The 14,508-nt window shown below is 41.4% G+C and overlaps 1 protein-coding gene across 1 annotated transcript in view; it reads left to right on the top strand.

The window, feature by feature from the left end:
* The first annotated feature begins 1,848 nt into the window (after positions 1-1,848).
* The window catches only part of LOC132825045 (anoctamin-4), a 180,132-nt gene continuing 167,472 nt past the window's right edge, over positions 1,849-14,508 (top strand). Inside the window, exons 1-3 of the mRNA XM_060840051.1 lie at positions 1,849-1,886; positions 2,693-2,823; positions 5,768-5,845. Of these exons, the coding sequence (XP_060696034.1) occupies positions 1,849-1,886; positions 2,693-2,823; positions 5,768-5,845 (247 nt within the window). The remainder of the gene's footprint in view (positions 1,887-2,692; positions 2,824-5,767; positions 5,846-14,508) is intronic.

The raw sequence follows: 14,508 nt of genomic DNA, 5'->3' as shown, positions 1-14,508 counted from the left end.
ACAGTGACTGATCCATAACCCAGTGATACACCATTGAATTCAATGTGTTGATTCGTCGAGCTCATGATACTCAGACATTAATGAGTAGATGGTAAGTTTTAACTGAATTCATTACCACATATCCATGCTTTGCTTTCACTTAGTTTGGTTTAATGGTGATCTCCTTGCTTATGAGTCAAATGTCATAAGATCTTCTACAGGACTGGGAATTATCTCAGGGTGTAATTCTACTGGTCCTTGTGACTTTAGAAGACTAAACAAATTGGGAAAAACCCACATCGGAATTACTGCCAACAGACCCAAGTACTGATTCAAGCTGACAATCTCACTGCAGTACTGAGGGAGATGGTCTTAGATGTGACAACGGAGGCTCTGTCTCTCCATTTTGTGGACATACAGGCCTGTTGATACTATTGGGCAAAAGTGAGGACTGCAGATGCTGGAGATCAGAGTCTAGATTAGAGTGGTGCTGGAAAAGCACAGTAGGTGAGACAGCATCCAAGGAGCAGGAAAATCAATGTTTCGGGCAAAGGTCTGATCATTCCTGATGAAGGGCTTTTGCCGGAAACATAGATTTTCCTGCTCCTCGGATGCTGCCTGACCTGCCGTGTTTTTCCAGCACCACTCTAATTTGGACTGTTGACACTATTGGTAGATCAGTAGATAATCCCTCCAGTTTTCTGGTTAATATTGTCTATTTTAACTAGATTAGATAACATTAATCCAAGAACAGAACCTGGTCAAACATACATTGAGTTTGAAAGAATCAAACTAAGTAATTTCGACAGGTAGATAAGAGCACCGAAAATAGATCAAACATGTGATGCTTTTAGAAAGACGATTATTTTGAAGGAGTTCAAAAATTCACTTCCTGCAGTAGTGAGAACTCATGTGGAAGAGTAGAGTGTTAAAACTGTAAGATTAGCAGCAGGAATGGTTGATGATTATATGCTGGTACAACCTGATCAAGGATGGTTGAGAAGAATGTACCAGATCTCTTTAAAGAATTTACTTATGTAGATATGGTTTACTCATGTATGCCAGGAGGAGCAGGTAAAGAAATTAAGGCTTTAAGAGAGACAGAAGCAAGTCAATCTTTGATGGGAATGATGAGATGATATGTAAATCAGACGGAGTATTGCCAGAAAAGGTGACAATATGTGCAATTCATGGTGAGAAGCATTCCATCCTATAAAGTGAGGTTGGAAACTTCGGTGGAAAGTGGGGAAGTGATGGTAGGAGTAATGGAGAAATTCTTGGTTTCGGGAATACAGTTTGTCCTTGGGAATGATGTACCTGGATCAGAGCTGGGAATGATGCCTACAGTGGTTGAAAAGTCAGTGGAAAATCAGGCAACTGAGATATTACAGGAAGTATATCCTGTGATTTTTCTTGACTGTTTAGCAACAAGATCACAAAGCCGGAGGAGGAAACAGGAGGAATCGAAGAATAAAGATAAGGAAGTTGAAGTTGAATGATCAGAAACTATGTTTGATCAAATGGTTGAGAAAAAACAAGAATAGACAGAGAACAAAATGGATATTTTTAGTTCAGAGAAATTAGCTGATTAACAACAGAATGAGAAAAAAACCAAAAAACCAAAAAGCATACACAGAAGCTGAATCTGAGTGTATCCTAGAATGTTACTATCTTAAGCTTGATGCCTTGATGAAGAAATGGAGACCATCACATATTCAGGAGGATGACAAATGGACAGAAGCTCAACAAATTGGTTATAGAAAGGACATGTTGTCAATAGCACATGAATTACAGAAGGAAATCATTTGGGATTAAGGAAAACTCAAGCCAAAATACAAAAACATTTTCACTGGCCTGGATTACATAAGGATGCGGTTGAATTTTGCCAAACATGAAATAACTGTCAGGTAATTGGAAAAACCTCAGGCAGTGATAAAACAAGCATCCTTAATATCCAGTCCCGCATGTGAGGAACTGTTTACAAGGATCTTGATTGATTGCAGAAGACCTCCACTGAAATAACTGCATAGAGGCTTGTATCTTGTCACCACATCATCCTTTATTTACATGTGCATAGTACATGGGCTCTGACCAGCCAGCTCAAAGCCAGTCCCTGGACTGAGGAGATGTTCTGAATCCCCTCTTTATATCTGTCAGTCATGAGTCCCTGCTTGGCCCATGTTAACAACCCCAATCAAGAGTCTCCGAGTCAATGAGATCTGCCTGGCTGTGGTTCCAATCATACACCTACTTAAACAAAAAGTGGGTGCCAGTATTTGTTGATCATAACGGTTGTGTCTATTAGATTGCCATTCCCTTGCACAGTATCACAGCCAAAAGGATTTTTTTTTAATGATCTACCCACAGAAATACAATCGGAACAAAGGTCAAATTTTACATCAAAATTACTCAAGGAAGTTATGGATGGCTTACAAATAAAATAATTCAAATCCACTGCCTACCATTCAAAATCACAGGGAGCATTAGGACTGTGGCAATAAACTTTAAAGACCACGTTGAGGGCTTATAGTCAAGACTATCCAGAGGTGTGGATAAAGGAATTCCATTTGTAATCTTTGCAATTAGGGGCGCACTAAATGAATCAACTAAATTCAGTCCGTTGAGCATGAGGTGAGAGGGCCACTGAAATTAAGGAGAAATTGCTAAGTCAGAGTTCAGAGATCACACATTTGGACTATGTGTCAAATTTTAGGGAAGGATTAAATAGAGCCGGTGAGTTGGCTAGACAGCCTTTGAAAGTAGCACAGCACGTGATGGATCAGGAAACAGCCAAGAGATCAAAAATTCAGAATTTTGCTAGTGGAGATAGTGTTACTCCTAGTGGTAAGTGAACGTGTAAAGGCAAGGTTTAGTGGGCCTTATCAATTTGGAAGGAAATTGAGTAAGGTGAATTATTTTATAATAATCCCAGATAGAAAGAAATTTCACAGACTGTGTCACGTGAATATTCTCAAAAGGTATTTTGATAGGCAAGGAATGCAAAAGGGAGAATGTGTTACTGGTTACAACACAGAGTGAAGAACCAAGTTCAGAGGATTCCGAATTGGACATTCCTGAAATAACATTGGACAATGAGGAAGATCTCAAAAATTGGGTTAAATTATTGTGTTACCTTCCAGAGGAAACTCAAAATGACCTGAAAGAGTTATTACTATCACATGGAGAGATACGTGGAAATAAAGTGGGAAGTACTAATCTGATTATGCATGATGTAGATGTAGGAAATGATGTTCTAATTAAGCAACATCTTTACACCCTTAACCCTTTAAAGTTGGTACAGGTTCAAAAAGAGATTGAACACATATTCAAAGACAATATAATCTAAGTGAGTTGCAGCGATTGGAGCTCACCCATAGTAATGGTGCCAAAACCAGATGGTACTCAGCAATTTATGTGTGGACAATCGCAAAGTCAGTGCAGTTCAAAATTTTTTTCATTCCCTATTCCACATTTGCAAGGCTGTGTTGAGAAGGTGGGGCAAGCAACTTACACTTCTAAAAAGATCAATACCGAGACAGCGTTGCACTGTTGGAAGGTCAGTACTGAGAGGGTGCTGCACCGTTGAAAGATCAGTACTGAGGCAGTTTTGTACTCTTATAGGGTCAGTACTGAGGGAATGCTGCACTGTCTGAGGGTCTGTACTGAAGCAGTGCTGAACTGTCGGAGGGTCAGTACTGAAGCAGTGCCGCACTGTCAGAAGGTCAGTACTGAGGGAGTGCTGCACTGTCAGAGGGTCAGTACTGAGGGAGTGTTGCACAGTTGGAGGGACAGTACTGGGGGAGCATTGCACTGTTAAATGGTCAGTACTGTGGGTGTCTTGCACTATAGGATGGTCAATACTGAGGCAGCATTGCACCTTTGGAGGATCAGTGCTGAGGGAGCAGTGCCCTTCTGGGAATTCATGCCATGACTAAACACTATCCTGGGGAACATGAATAAAAGCGAACTGCTATTAGTTCAAGATGCTGTTCTCACGACAAGGGTTCCTGCAGAACAAGGGTGTGGATTCCTGTTAGCTCTATAACCCAATGTGGAGATCATTCTGTAAGTAAAGAGATTAAAGAATAGGTAGGTGAGGCGTGCTGTGACATAAGTGTGACCTCAGTTGTCATGTGATAGAGACTGTGATAGAAGATTGGAATTGGAGCTGCTATAGGCCAAGTGCATGCTGCTAAATCATTGCACATCCTGATAATAAATACTGTTTAATGAAGCAGCTGGAGGTCTGATCTGAAGCCATGCTAAAGAAATCTCCATAACTCTTCAATACTTCCATTGAATAAGGCTCCATATTGGAAGCTTCACTGTTCAGAAGTACCTTTTTGTTTAGCACACAGTTCAGTGCTGAACATCGCAGAGTTCAGAATTTCTTCTTCTTTGGTACTACCGTACATCAAAAAGCGTCAACAAGGAGATTAAAGGGGCCTGGCAACAGTCTGCACCAACCAGAAAAAGCTCTACCTGAACCAGTTACAACAGTGTGAACATAAAAGTAACATCCTAAGGCACATCAGACAGTCATCACAAATAAAATAAACGCTGACATTAAAAAAGGAAATGCTTGAAAGGGTGACACATAATTCAGTCAAAGATTTTAAGAAGAATTATACATGAGAATCACCAAATTATTATGGCAACGAATGAGGTCATTATGACTTTGTACATTGTATAAATAAGCATCGAATGCACTCTTAAATGCCTCAAATGAACCTGCTTCCCACACACTTTGCATTCCAAACCCTAAGTACTTGCTGCATGAATTTTTTGAAATCACCTCGTATTTGCTTCATTGGCAAAAACTATTTAAACTGTTCCTCTGGAGCTTGAGAGGGAATGGCTTCTCCAAATTCCACATGATTTTGAAAACTATTACATTCTACTATACACACTTCTGCTGTCTAAGGAATACAGTCCAAACTGCTCCAAGCCATCCTTATAATAGAAAAACAATCATACTGCTAAACAAACAAGCTGACTGCTGTTTAGGGAGAGTTTTACAGACAGGTTTAGGAATGGAATTCCAGAGCTTGACACCAAAATGCCTGAAGACAGAACCACCAATAATGGAGGATTGCAAACCTCGAAGGGTTGTCAGTTTGAAGGAGCTTTGAAGACGTGAAAGTTTGAAGTCATGGACGTATTTTAAAAGGTAAATTGTAAAAGAAATACAAATGCTGGAAATCAGAAACAAAAACAGAAATTGTTTTAAAAAACTCTGCATGTCTGCCAGCATCTGTGGAGCGAAAGCAGAGTTGACATTTTGAGTTGAGCGCCCCTGCAGATATTTCTACAACAACCAAATCCATTAGCAGACACTAATGGTCCCCATTCTCAACCATTGATTCTCACAGGCTGACCTTTACCCATTTCTTTTTCTGTCCAACTGTTATTCTCTTTCTTTGGGTTCTTGTCTACCTATTGTTTACTCCTTAACACCACTCCTCCCTCCTCCCCATCTTCAGCACATCCTTTTCCCAGCTACAATCTCTGGACCCGAAACGTTAACTCTGCTTTCTCTCTACAGATGCAGCCAGGCTTGCTGAATTTTTCAAGCAATTTCTGCTTTTGTCAGAAGTATTTTGAAGCATGGGGAAGAACTTGGCATCATGATCCAGTGTAGGTTATAACTGCAGCTGAGATAATGGGTGAATGAGATGTGAAACAGAAGAAACTGTTGATTAGAATATTGATTAAGGTGAAAAGTTCCAGTTTAAGGTTAAGTGAACTGTGACTCTGATGTGTGTTTCATGTTGTTAATGTTTTGTAGACAAAGAATCGAGCAGTGTGAGTCACAACCTCTCCAGTGGAACCAGTTACTACAGCTGTGTCAGTCAGGTCACTGTTGGTAAGTATTGTTACAAACCTAACACTGTGTCAGAGTGTTAGTAAAGTGTGCAGAGGACTATGAAACTTTGCAGAGGAACACAGATACATTGAGTGAGTGGGTAAAGGTCTGGCAGATGGAATACAATGGTAGTAAATGTGAAGTCATCCATTTTGATAGGAGTAACAGCAAAATAGATTAATACTTGAACGGTAAAACGTTGCAGCATGCTGCTGTGCAGAGGGACCTGGGTGCCCTTGTGCATGAATCACAGAGGATTGGTCTGCAGGTACAACAAGTAATTAGAAAGGCAAATGGAGTTTTGTCCTTCATTGCTAAAGGGGTTGAGTTTAAAAGCAGAGACGTAATGTTGCAGCTGTACAGGGTGCTGGTGAGGCCACACCTGGAATACTGTGTGCAGATTTGGTCTCCTTACTTGAGAAATGATGTACTGGCACTAGAGGGGGTGCAGAGGAGCCGAGAGTGTGTTGCTGGAAAAGCACACCAGGTCAGGCAGCAGCTGAGGAGCAGGAGAATCGACGTTTCGGGCCAGACCCCTTCAGGAAGGGCTCTGATGAAGGGCTCTGGCCCGACACATCAATTCTCCTGCTCCTCGGATGCTGCCTGACCTGCTGTGCTTTTCCAGCAACACACTATCGACTCTGATCTCCAGCATCTGCAGACCTCACTTTCTCCAGGGTGCAGAGGAGGTTCACTAGGTTGACTCCAGAGTTGAGGGAGTTAACTTATGAGAAGAGGCTGAGTAGATTGGGATTATAATCATTGGAATTCAGAAGAATGGGGGTGGGGGGGAAGATCTTATAGAAACATATAAAATTATGAAGGGAATTGATAAAATATAAATAGATAGGATATTTCCACTGTTAGGTGAGACTAGGACAAGAGGGCATGGCTTCAGGATTAGAGGAAGCAGGGTTAGAATTGAACTGAGAAGGAACTTCTTCACCCAGAGGGTTGTTAATCTATGGAATTCCTTGCCCAGGGAAGTAGTATATGCTACTTCAGCAACTGCTTTTAATGCTAAGGTAGATACGTTTTGAAAAATAAAGGAAGTAAGGGATACATTGAGAGCGTGGGTAAGTGGAGCTGAGTCCACGAAAAGATTAGCCAGGATCTAATTGAATGGAAGAGCAGGCTCGAAGGGCTGGATGGCCGACTCCTGCTCCTTGTTGTTATGTTCAAACAGTAGGAATGTGCTGGGAATCTACCCTCAATACTCCATAAGTCATCATAAATGTAAAAGTGACCAAATTAATCCCTGAGATAGTTAATGTGTCTGATTTTGACTATTATCTAAGATAAAAGAAACTCACAGCAACATTTATTAATAAACAGGATGACAAAACCACATATTTTATTGTAACAAACACATTCCAAAATGCATTATTAAATTTATAATATACAAACGTAAACCATATCTCCTTTAAACTCAACAGGTCTGGTAGTGTGTCTGGAAAGAGAAGCAGAGTAAATGTTTTGAGTCTAACATGACATTTTCGGAACTTTTTTCAGTTTTGTAGAAGAGTCATTTGGACTCGGAACTTTGATCGTGTTTCTCTTTTTACCAATGCTGTTTTGTTTCTCCCGTACTTTCTCTATTTCAGAATTCCAGCATCAACGGTAGTTTGCTTTTATCCAAAAGCAGGACAGTCCTTTTTTTCACTCAAAGCCACCTGGTCTCACAAGAAAATCAAATCCAACTTCTCTGAAAATTGGATTCCTTTGTGTATGCACAGAGTAAACACCGCATTGTCCCAATTTTCCTTCAAACTGATAATCCAGACCTCCATTTTCCAAATAAAATACATGTAATCATTACAGCGTGGAGGCTCATCATGCAGATCAATAAATTCAAGCTGGTTATCTGCCATTCAATGCAGCAGTGACTATAACAAGCTAAATAGAGAAAGGCATTTAGTTGAATGCAAATCCTTTGTAATACCAGGTTGCAAACATTTCTTTAAAGAATTATTTTTCCTGGTCAATGATACAGATTAGCCTCCATGCTGGTATGGGTCAGAACAAAGTCTCTGTAATTTCCCATGACTCAGCACACGCAAATACACATGCATACACAGGTAAACACATGCACACAGACTCACACACACACACGCACACTCATACACAGACGCTCACATACACATAAGCTCAAACACACTGCAAAAGGAACATTTCATCCTACTCCACCCTGTCTCTCTTGTTTAACATATTGCTATGTTTTGGAAGGAAGTCAGACATCACAAAACCCCATCACCCCAGATAAGTTAAAATTGATTTCTTTCACCACTTACACTGTATAGATGTCAGCACATTCATGGATGAGTGATAAAAGTTGGGAGAATGCATAGATTTGTTTTCAGTGATTGCACAGTCTAATTGACAAAGAAAAATCCTTACTGTTAGATGTGATTCCTCAGTTAAGCAACACTTGCGAAACAATCCTGAGTGTGTTAATAGCTACACTGACAAGCAACTTATTAAAATCAGTCAAGCCTGTAACAGAGTCCATAATTTGCATTGGCTAGCTAAGACATATAACCATAAAGAGGAACCTATTTTCTGCATGCAGAATGTGTTCATGCCTTACAACCCTTTTGAGTTTCCCAGCAGCTTGGAAAGCCCATAGCTCCTCACTGAGTTCCTCATGTCAACACCTCAGCCAATCCAGGTCAACTTGGTAACCAATTAGCACTCCTTTCTCCTGTAGTAGAAATTATTGTCATCATTTGAAATTTGGAGTTATTACTTTTGCCATGATAAAGGTAAAAATGGAATGCCTTGACACATGTCTCCCTTTTCAGCAAGATTGAGAAATTGTTGTTGTTTGAGAATTCCCCCACCTTCATCATTGTGGCTCCATTTTCAAGCTTGATCACTGATGTTAGTAACAAAGGAAGTTCTCTATTTATCAGGGCTTAGAAAGGAATAATTGGTCTTTACAAAGTAAATAACATGCCCCAAAGCAACTGTTTTCCCAAGCAGGTAAAACGTTAATGTCACTTTACACCTTCAAAGGACTGTGTCAAGGGGGAAAGGTTATATTTTTATTTCTATTAAGTTGCTATTTATTGAAAGTCTGAATTCCTTAAAGTGGTTAATCTTCGTGCTGGTACTGAGATTGTAAAGGGGGTTAGTAAACTCCACTAGCTAGTTGCTGGTTTACAATGCAGTTGACACCAACAGAACAAGCTCACTTTCTGCACTGGCTGAGGTTCCAATGAAGGTCCTACCTTCTGAAACCTCAGCCCGCACCTTCGGCGAAGTGAACTTTTGGTTAAACTCACCACCAGTCACCTATCTGCAATGACAGTGTAGTCCTTTGAGACTATGGCTGCTTAACTGAGACACACTGACATCAGTGAAGAAATAGCCTGATAAAGGGGGAGTTCAAAACTAGAGGGCAGATTTCTAAGGTGAAAGGAGAAAGGGCAACGTTTTTACACAGAGGGTGGTTTGTGTTTGGAATGAACTGCCAGAGGAAGTGGTGGATGCAGGTACAGTTGCAACATAATAAAGACATTTGAATAAGTACATGAATAGGAAAGGTTTGGAGGGATATGAGCCAAACACAGGCAAGTGGGACTAGTTCAGTTTGGGAACATAACTGGTGTGAGTTTGTTGGACTGAAGGATCTGTGACTCTATGACTCTAAAGGTCTTTCACATTATGAAAGAGTTTATTAGGGTAGATGTGGAGAAGTTGTGTCCATTTCTGTGGGAGACCAAAACTAGGGACATAGATATAAAATAATCACAAATAAATTCAACAAGGAATTCAGGAGAAACATGTTTACCCAGCGGAAAATGAGAGTGAGGGCCATGATCAGATTCAGCCAGAATCTTGTGAAATCCTGGAGCAGGGTCCAGAGGCAGAATGGCCTAATTTCCCTTATTAAGGGAAGCTGGACAAGCACATGAGAGAGTTGTGTAAGGTAAGCGAGTGAGGGATTAGGGTGATGGGTGGTTAGGGTGGGTCAGGAGGCAGTCACGTCAGAGCTGAGTTGGGTGTCAGGAGGATTGTTGGGTTGGGGGTATGTTTGGTGTTGTGATGCTCAGCTCAGGTTGTGTTGAGGAGGTGATGGGAATGAGGGGTCAGGGATCAGTGGTGAGTCAGGGATGGGGCTAGTGTCGAGAACATGGAATAGGTTTTACTCCCTATAACCTTCACTGGGTAATGATCCAAGTGAGTGGGTTGTAACTCTCCAAAGTCTCTAACACTAACTCAGGGTTGGAGAGTTCTCGGGAAGGCTCTGCACACGGAATAAATGATGATGTTTTGCCTAAAACATCGATTTTCCTGCTCCTCGGATGCTGCCTGACCTGCTGAGCTTTTCCAGCACCACTCTGATCTAAACACTGAATAAATGGCTCTCTGATGTTTAAACACTCCTGGATAATTCTGGCAGTTGATGTGTTGGGATCTCCAAGGGATCCTATAGCATATCTTCCAGGGTAGATGGTTGTAAAAGCTTTCTTCCAATCGGAAGATGTGGGCCAAAGCAAGTCTTTGTAATTTGAAGGCTGCACTCAGATATCACTGAGGTAGTGGCCTGAGCCAATGGAACAGGTCAATGGGATGTTGTTTTATTGACTGAAGCACAATGTCTTCAGTTATTTCTCTTCACCTTTGCCAAAACAACGGATTGTCAGATCTGGGCAGGCAGCACAGGGTGGGTGTTGGGAGCCTGTGGAAGTTCCAAGATGCAGACTCTGTGGGTATCACCCTTGAAGTTTGAACTTCCAACAGTTTAATTCCCCCTACTCCTGGAATCCTCTGAAGTGGTCTCCAACTCTGAAAAAGAGTCAGAGGCTTCAGTCAGTTCTGATTTACTTGCCTGAATAGGTCCCCAGGAAAGGTTCAACAGCAAAACCTCATCTAACTCCTGGGGAAATCTATAACTGGTTCGCCAGTTACTCACGGTGACCTCTACTTCCTCCCTTAAATACTCTCCCCCCACTTCCCAGTACAAGCCCCCCTCCCTAAATCAACCTAATCTGACTGCTCCCCAATCAGATCTGCCTAATTCTCACAAATCTGACATGGCTAGCTTTTAACCTGACACTGCCTCGTGATCGAACCTACCCTGACCCCTCTGCCCACCCATTCCTTCATGTTGAACGTTTAACCATATCTTACAGCAGATTGTGCCCCAAGAAACAAAGAGGCATTTGGGTGTCATTGGTGCTGACTCATTCTGCAGCTCTCTATTTGTATTCTGGGCTGTGGGAGTCCCTCTGTGCAGGGATTGTGCACTGGATGTCTGCCCTTTATCAACCCATCCAGGTCAATGGGTAGTTTTCCATTTCATCAGCATCAGACACAGCAGTTCCAATACTGATCGGAAGAGTTGGGCTAATGCCTTTTCCCCCTGTACCCTGCAGGACGGACACCTTGGACAGGGGACTACATTCTCAACCAGGAACAGGTCCAAATCTCTCCTGGAAGAATTCCGTGATTAAAAATTCACCACAAAAGATGACAACCTCTTCCACAGCCTCTCAATTCTCTGGGGATCGAAACAATTTCTGACATATTTTCTAGTAGGGTCCATTAAGAGGGTGATAGTGGTGCAGAAATACTATAACTAGAACAGTAATCCGGAAACCCTGGTGAAGGTTCCGGGGCATTGGTTCAAATCTCACTACAGCAATTAGTGAAACACAAGTTCCACAAATGCCCACCAAAGAAGCAAATCTACTATCTTTACCTGGTCTTGCCTACATATAACTCGAGACCCAAGTCAGTGGATTGACGTTTGGGAGATGGTTTGTAGCTCAGGCGCTCGTTATTGTGATTCTGTTCACCGAGCTGGGAATTTGTGTTGCAGATGTTTCGTCCCCGTCTAGGTGACATCCTCAGTGCTTGGGAGCCTCCTGTGAACCGCTTCTGTGATGTTTCCTCTGGCATTTAACATCACAGAAGCGCTTCACAGGAGGCTCCCAAGCACTGAGGATGTCACCTAGACTGGGGACGAAACAGCTGCAACACAAATTCCCAGCTCGGCGAACAGAACCACAACATCAGTGGATTGACTCCTAACTGCTCTCTGAAATGAACGAGTGAGCTACCTTGTACAAGAACAACATGTTGACTCTGAAGCAATGCCCACATCCTATCAAAGAATAATAAAAGAAATCAAGGTCACTTTGTTTGTACACTTTGTAACTATGACTCCCTGATTTTCCCTCATTTATTTAATTTTAACAAACTGCTGATGACAATGTGATAATTTTCCTCCAATTAATTTTCTAATTGTCTGCACAGTACAATGGGATAATCTGTAAATGTTACATAAATTCAAGTCTTTTGAAATATTCAGGAAAATATTTATAAAACAAAGAACTGCAGATGCTAAAGATCTGAAAGAAAACAGAAATTACTGGAGAAACTTGGCAGGTCTGGGCAGCATCTGTGGAGAGAGAAACAATTAACTTTAACTTTTTGAGTCCAGTGATGCTTCATCAGAATGTCAGAACTGCTGGATTTTCTGAGATTCTCCAGCAATTTCTCTTCTTGTTTGAGGAAAATGTTATCTTCCCACATTAATATTTATCAATATTGTAAATGTTTGAATTCGAAATTTTGTCCTCATTGCTTTCTTTGTTTTCGGGACTGTGTTTGCCAGAAATTTATGAAGTAAAGAGGCCATTTTTATTGGAAAATAGTTTCTGCCTGACAATGTTGCACCTCCACTAGATGGCGGTGTTGGAACCACAATATGTAATGGTGCTGCTGTGCGCAGTCACACTGAGGTGAAACAGCAGGCAGGAAGCTCTCAGGCATTGTGATCAAAATCTCTAGATATATTGTTCCTAGTTTCTGATTCTGACTACTCAATCTGGTCAAAACATGACAAACATTCTGGTCATTAACTCAACAGCTGGCCTGTACTCATCTGAGCTATAGGATGGAAAACATTGAAGATATAACATTTCCATGAACAATTCATGGTACAGAGAGGGATATACATTCTCAATATCACTTTCCTTTTCTACCTGATTCATATAGAAATAGGTGGAGGCCATTCAGCCCCTCCAACCTACTCTGCCATTCGATGAAATCACAGTTGATCTGCATCCAAATTCCATTTACCCTCCTGGTTCCATAACCTTTAATCCCCTGACCCAATAGCAATTTTCCAATCTCAATTTAGGATCCAAATCACAAATTTCAATCTCAACAGCTTTTCTTCTGCCAAGCAGAGCTCCAGTTTTCCATTCCCCTTCGTGTGGAGAATTGTTTCCTCAATCCACTTCTCGAATGACCTAGTTCTGAGTTTAAAGTTTCACTACTTCCTTTGAACTTCGAAAGCAGACCAAAGACCAGAAGGACTATGTTCCCTCCGTGTCCTATTAACTCCTTTCACCATCTTCAACTTCTCAATTCCGTCATGCATTAATTTTGTAAACTCAAGGGAATCTTTTCTCCCAACAGAGAGTGAATCTGTGGAATTTTTTTACCACAAAGGGTTGTCGAGGTTGGGACATTAAATATGCTGAGGGCTGAGATAGACAGATTTTTAATCAGGAAGAGAATCAAGGGTTGAGGGAAAAGGTAGGAAAGTGGAGTTAAGGATTACCAGATCAACCATGATCTTATTTAATGGCAAAGCAGACTTGATGGGCTGAATGGCCTACTTCTATTCTTACATATTATAGTATTATGAATATAAAGCCTATCTTGTATCTTGTTCTCAAACTTTAACCCTTTAGTCACAGTGGCACAGTGGTTAGCACTGCTGCCTCACAGCACCAGAGACCCGGGTTCAATTCCCGCCTCAGGCAACGGTCTGTGTGGAATTTGCACATTCTCCCCGTATCTGCGTGGATTTCCTCTGGAGGCTCTGGTTTCCTCCCACAGTCCAAAAAATGTGCAGGTCAGGTGACTTGGCCATGCTAAATTGCCAGTAGTGTTAAGTGAAGGGGAAAATATAGGGGAATGAGTCTGGGTGGGTTGCTCTTCAGAGGGTCGATGTGAAAAATGTGTTGCTGGAAAAGTGCAGCAGGTCAGGCAGCATCCAAGGAGCAGGAAGGACTTATGCCCGGAACGTCGATTCGCCTGTTCCTTGGATGCTGCCTGACCTGCTGCGCTTTTCCAGCAACACTTTTTCAACTCTGATCTCCAGCATCTGCAGTCCTCACTTTCTCCTAGAGGGTCGGTGTGGACTTGTTGGGCCGAAGGGCCTGTTTCCACACTGTAACTAATCTAATCTAATCTAGTCCGGGGATCATTATACCCCAAAGATCAATACAGCTGCCTTGGGTTGCAAAGAGAGGAAAAAGCATGACAATAACAAGAGAGGAGGAACAATCTACTCTCAGGTACAAAATTAAATTGTAAATATCTTTAAAAGTCTTTTTGACAAGTTCATAAGAGGTATCTCCCTCTTCCACGGTCAGTCCTATTTGACTCTGAGATATGTCCAAACAGGTTTAAAAAAATACCTTTTTCACCAAATGTGTTTAGTTAATAAAGAGGTTACAGAAAATATTTATTCAGTATACATTTACTGAATGATTAAATCATCTTTTCCCATCTTCCTCTTTGCTCAATACCTGACCCAATTTCTAGAATAGCGCATCCTGTAGAAAACAATTGGGTGATTAATTATATTAACAGCACAACTTTCCTTGGCCTGTTTCCATCCTTTAAAAGAATGTTAC

The sequence above is a fragment of the Hemiscyllium ocellatum genome, chromosome 19 (assembly GCF_020745735.1).
Source record: "Hemiscyllium ocellatum isolate sHemOce1 chromosome 19, sHemOce1.pat.X.cur, whole genome shotgun sequence".
NCBI classification, from domain to species: domain Eukaryota; kingdom Metazoa; phylum Chordata; class Chondrichthyes; order Orectolobiformes; family Hemiscylliidae; genus Hemiscyllium; species Hemiscyllium ocellatum.
The sequence above is the reverse complement of the archived record's forward strand: the minus strand, read 5'-3'. Positions and strand labels throughout refer to the sequence as shown.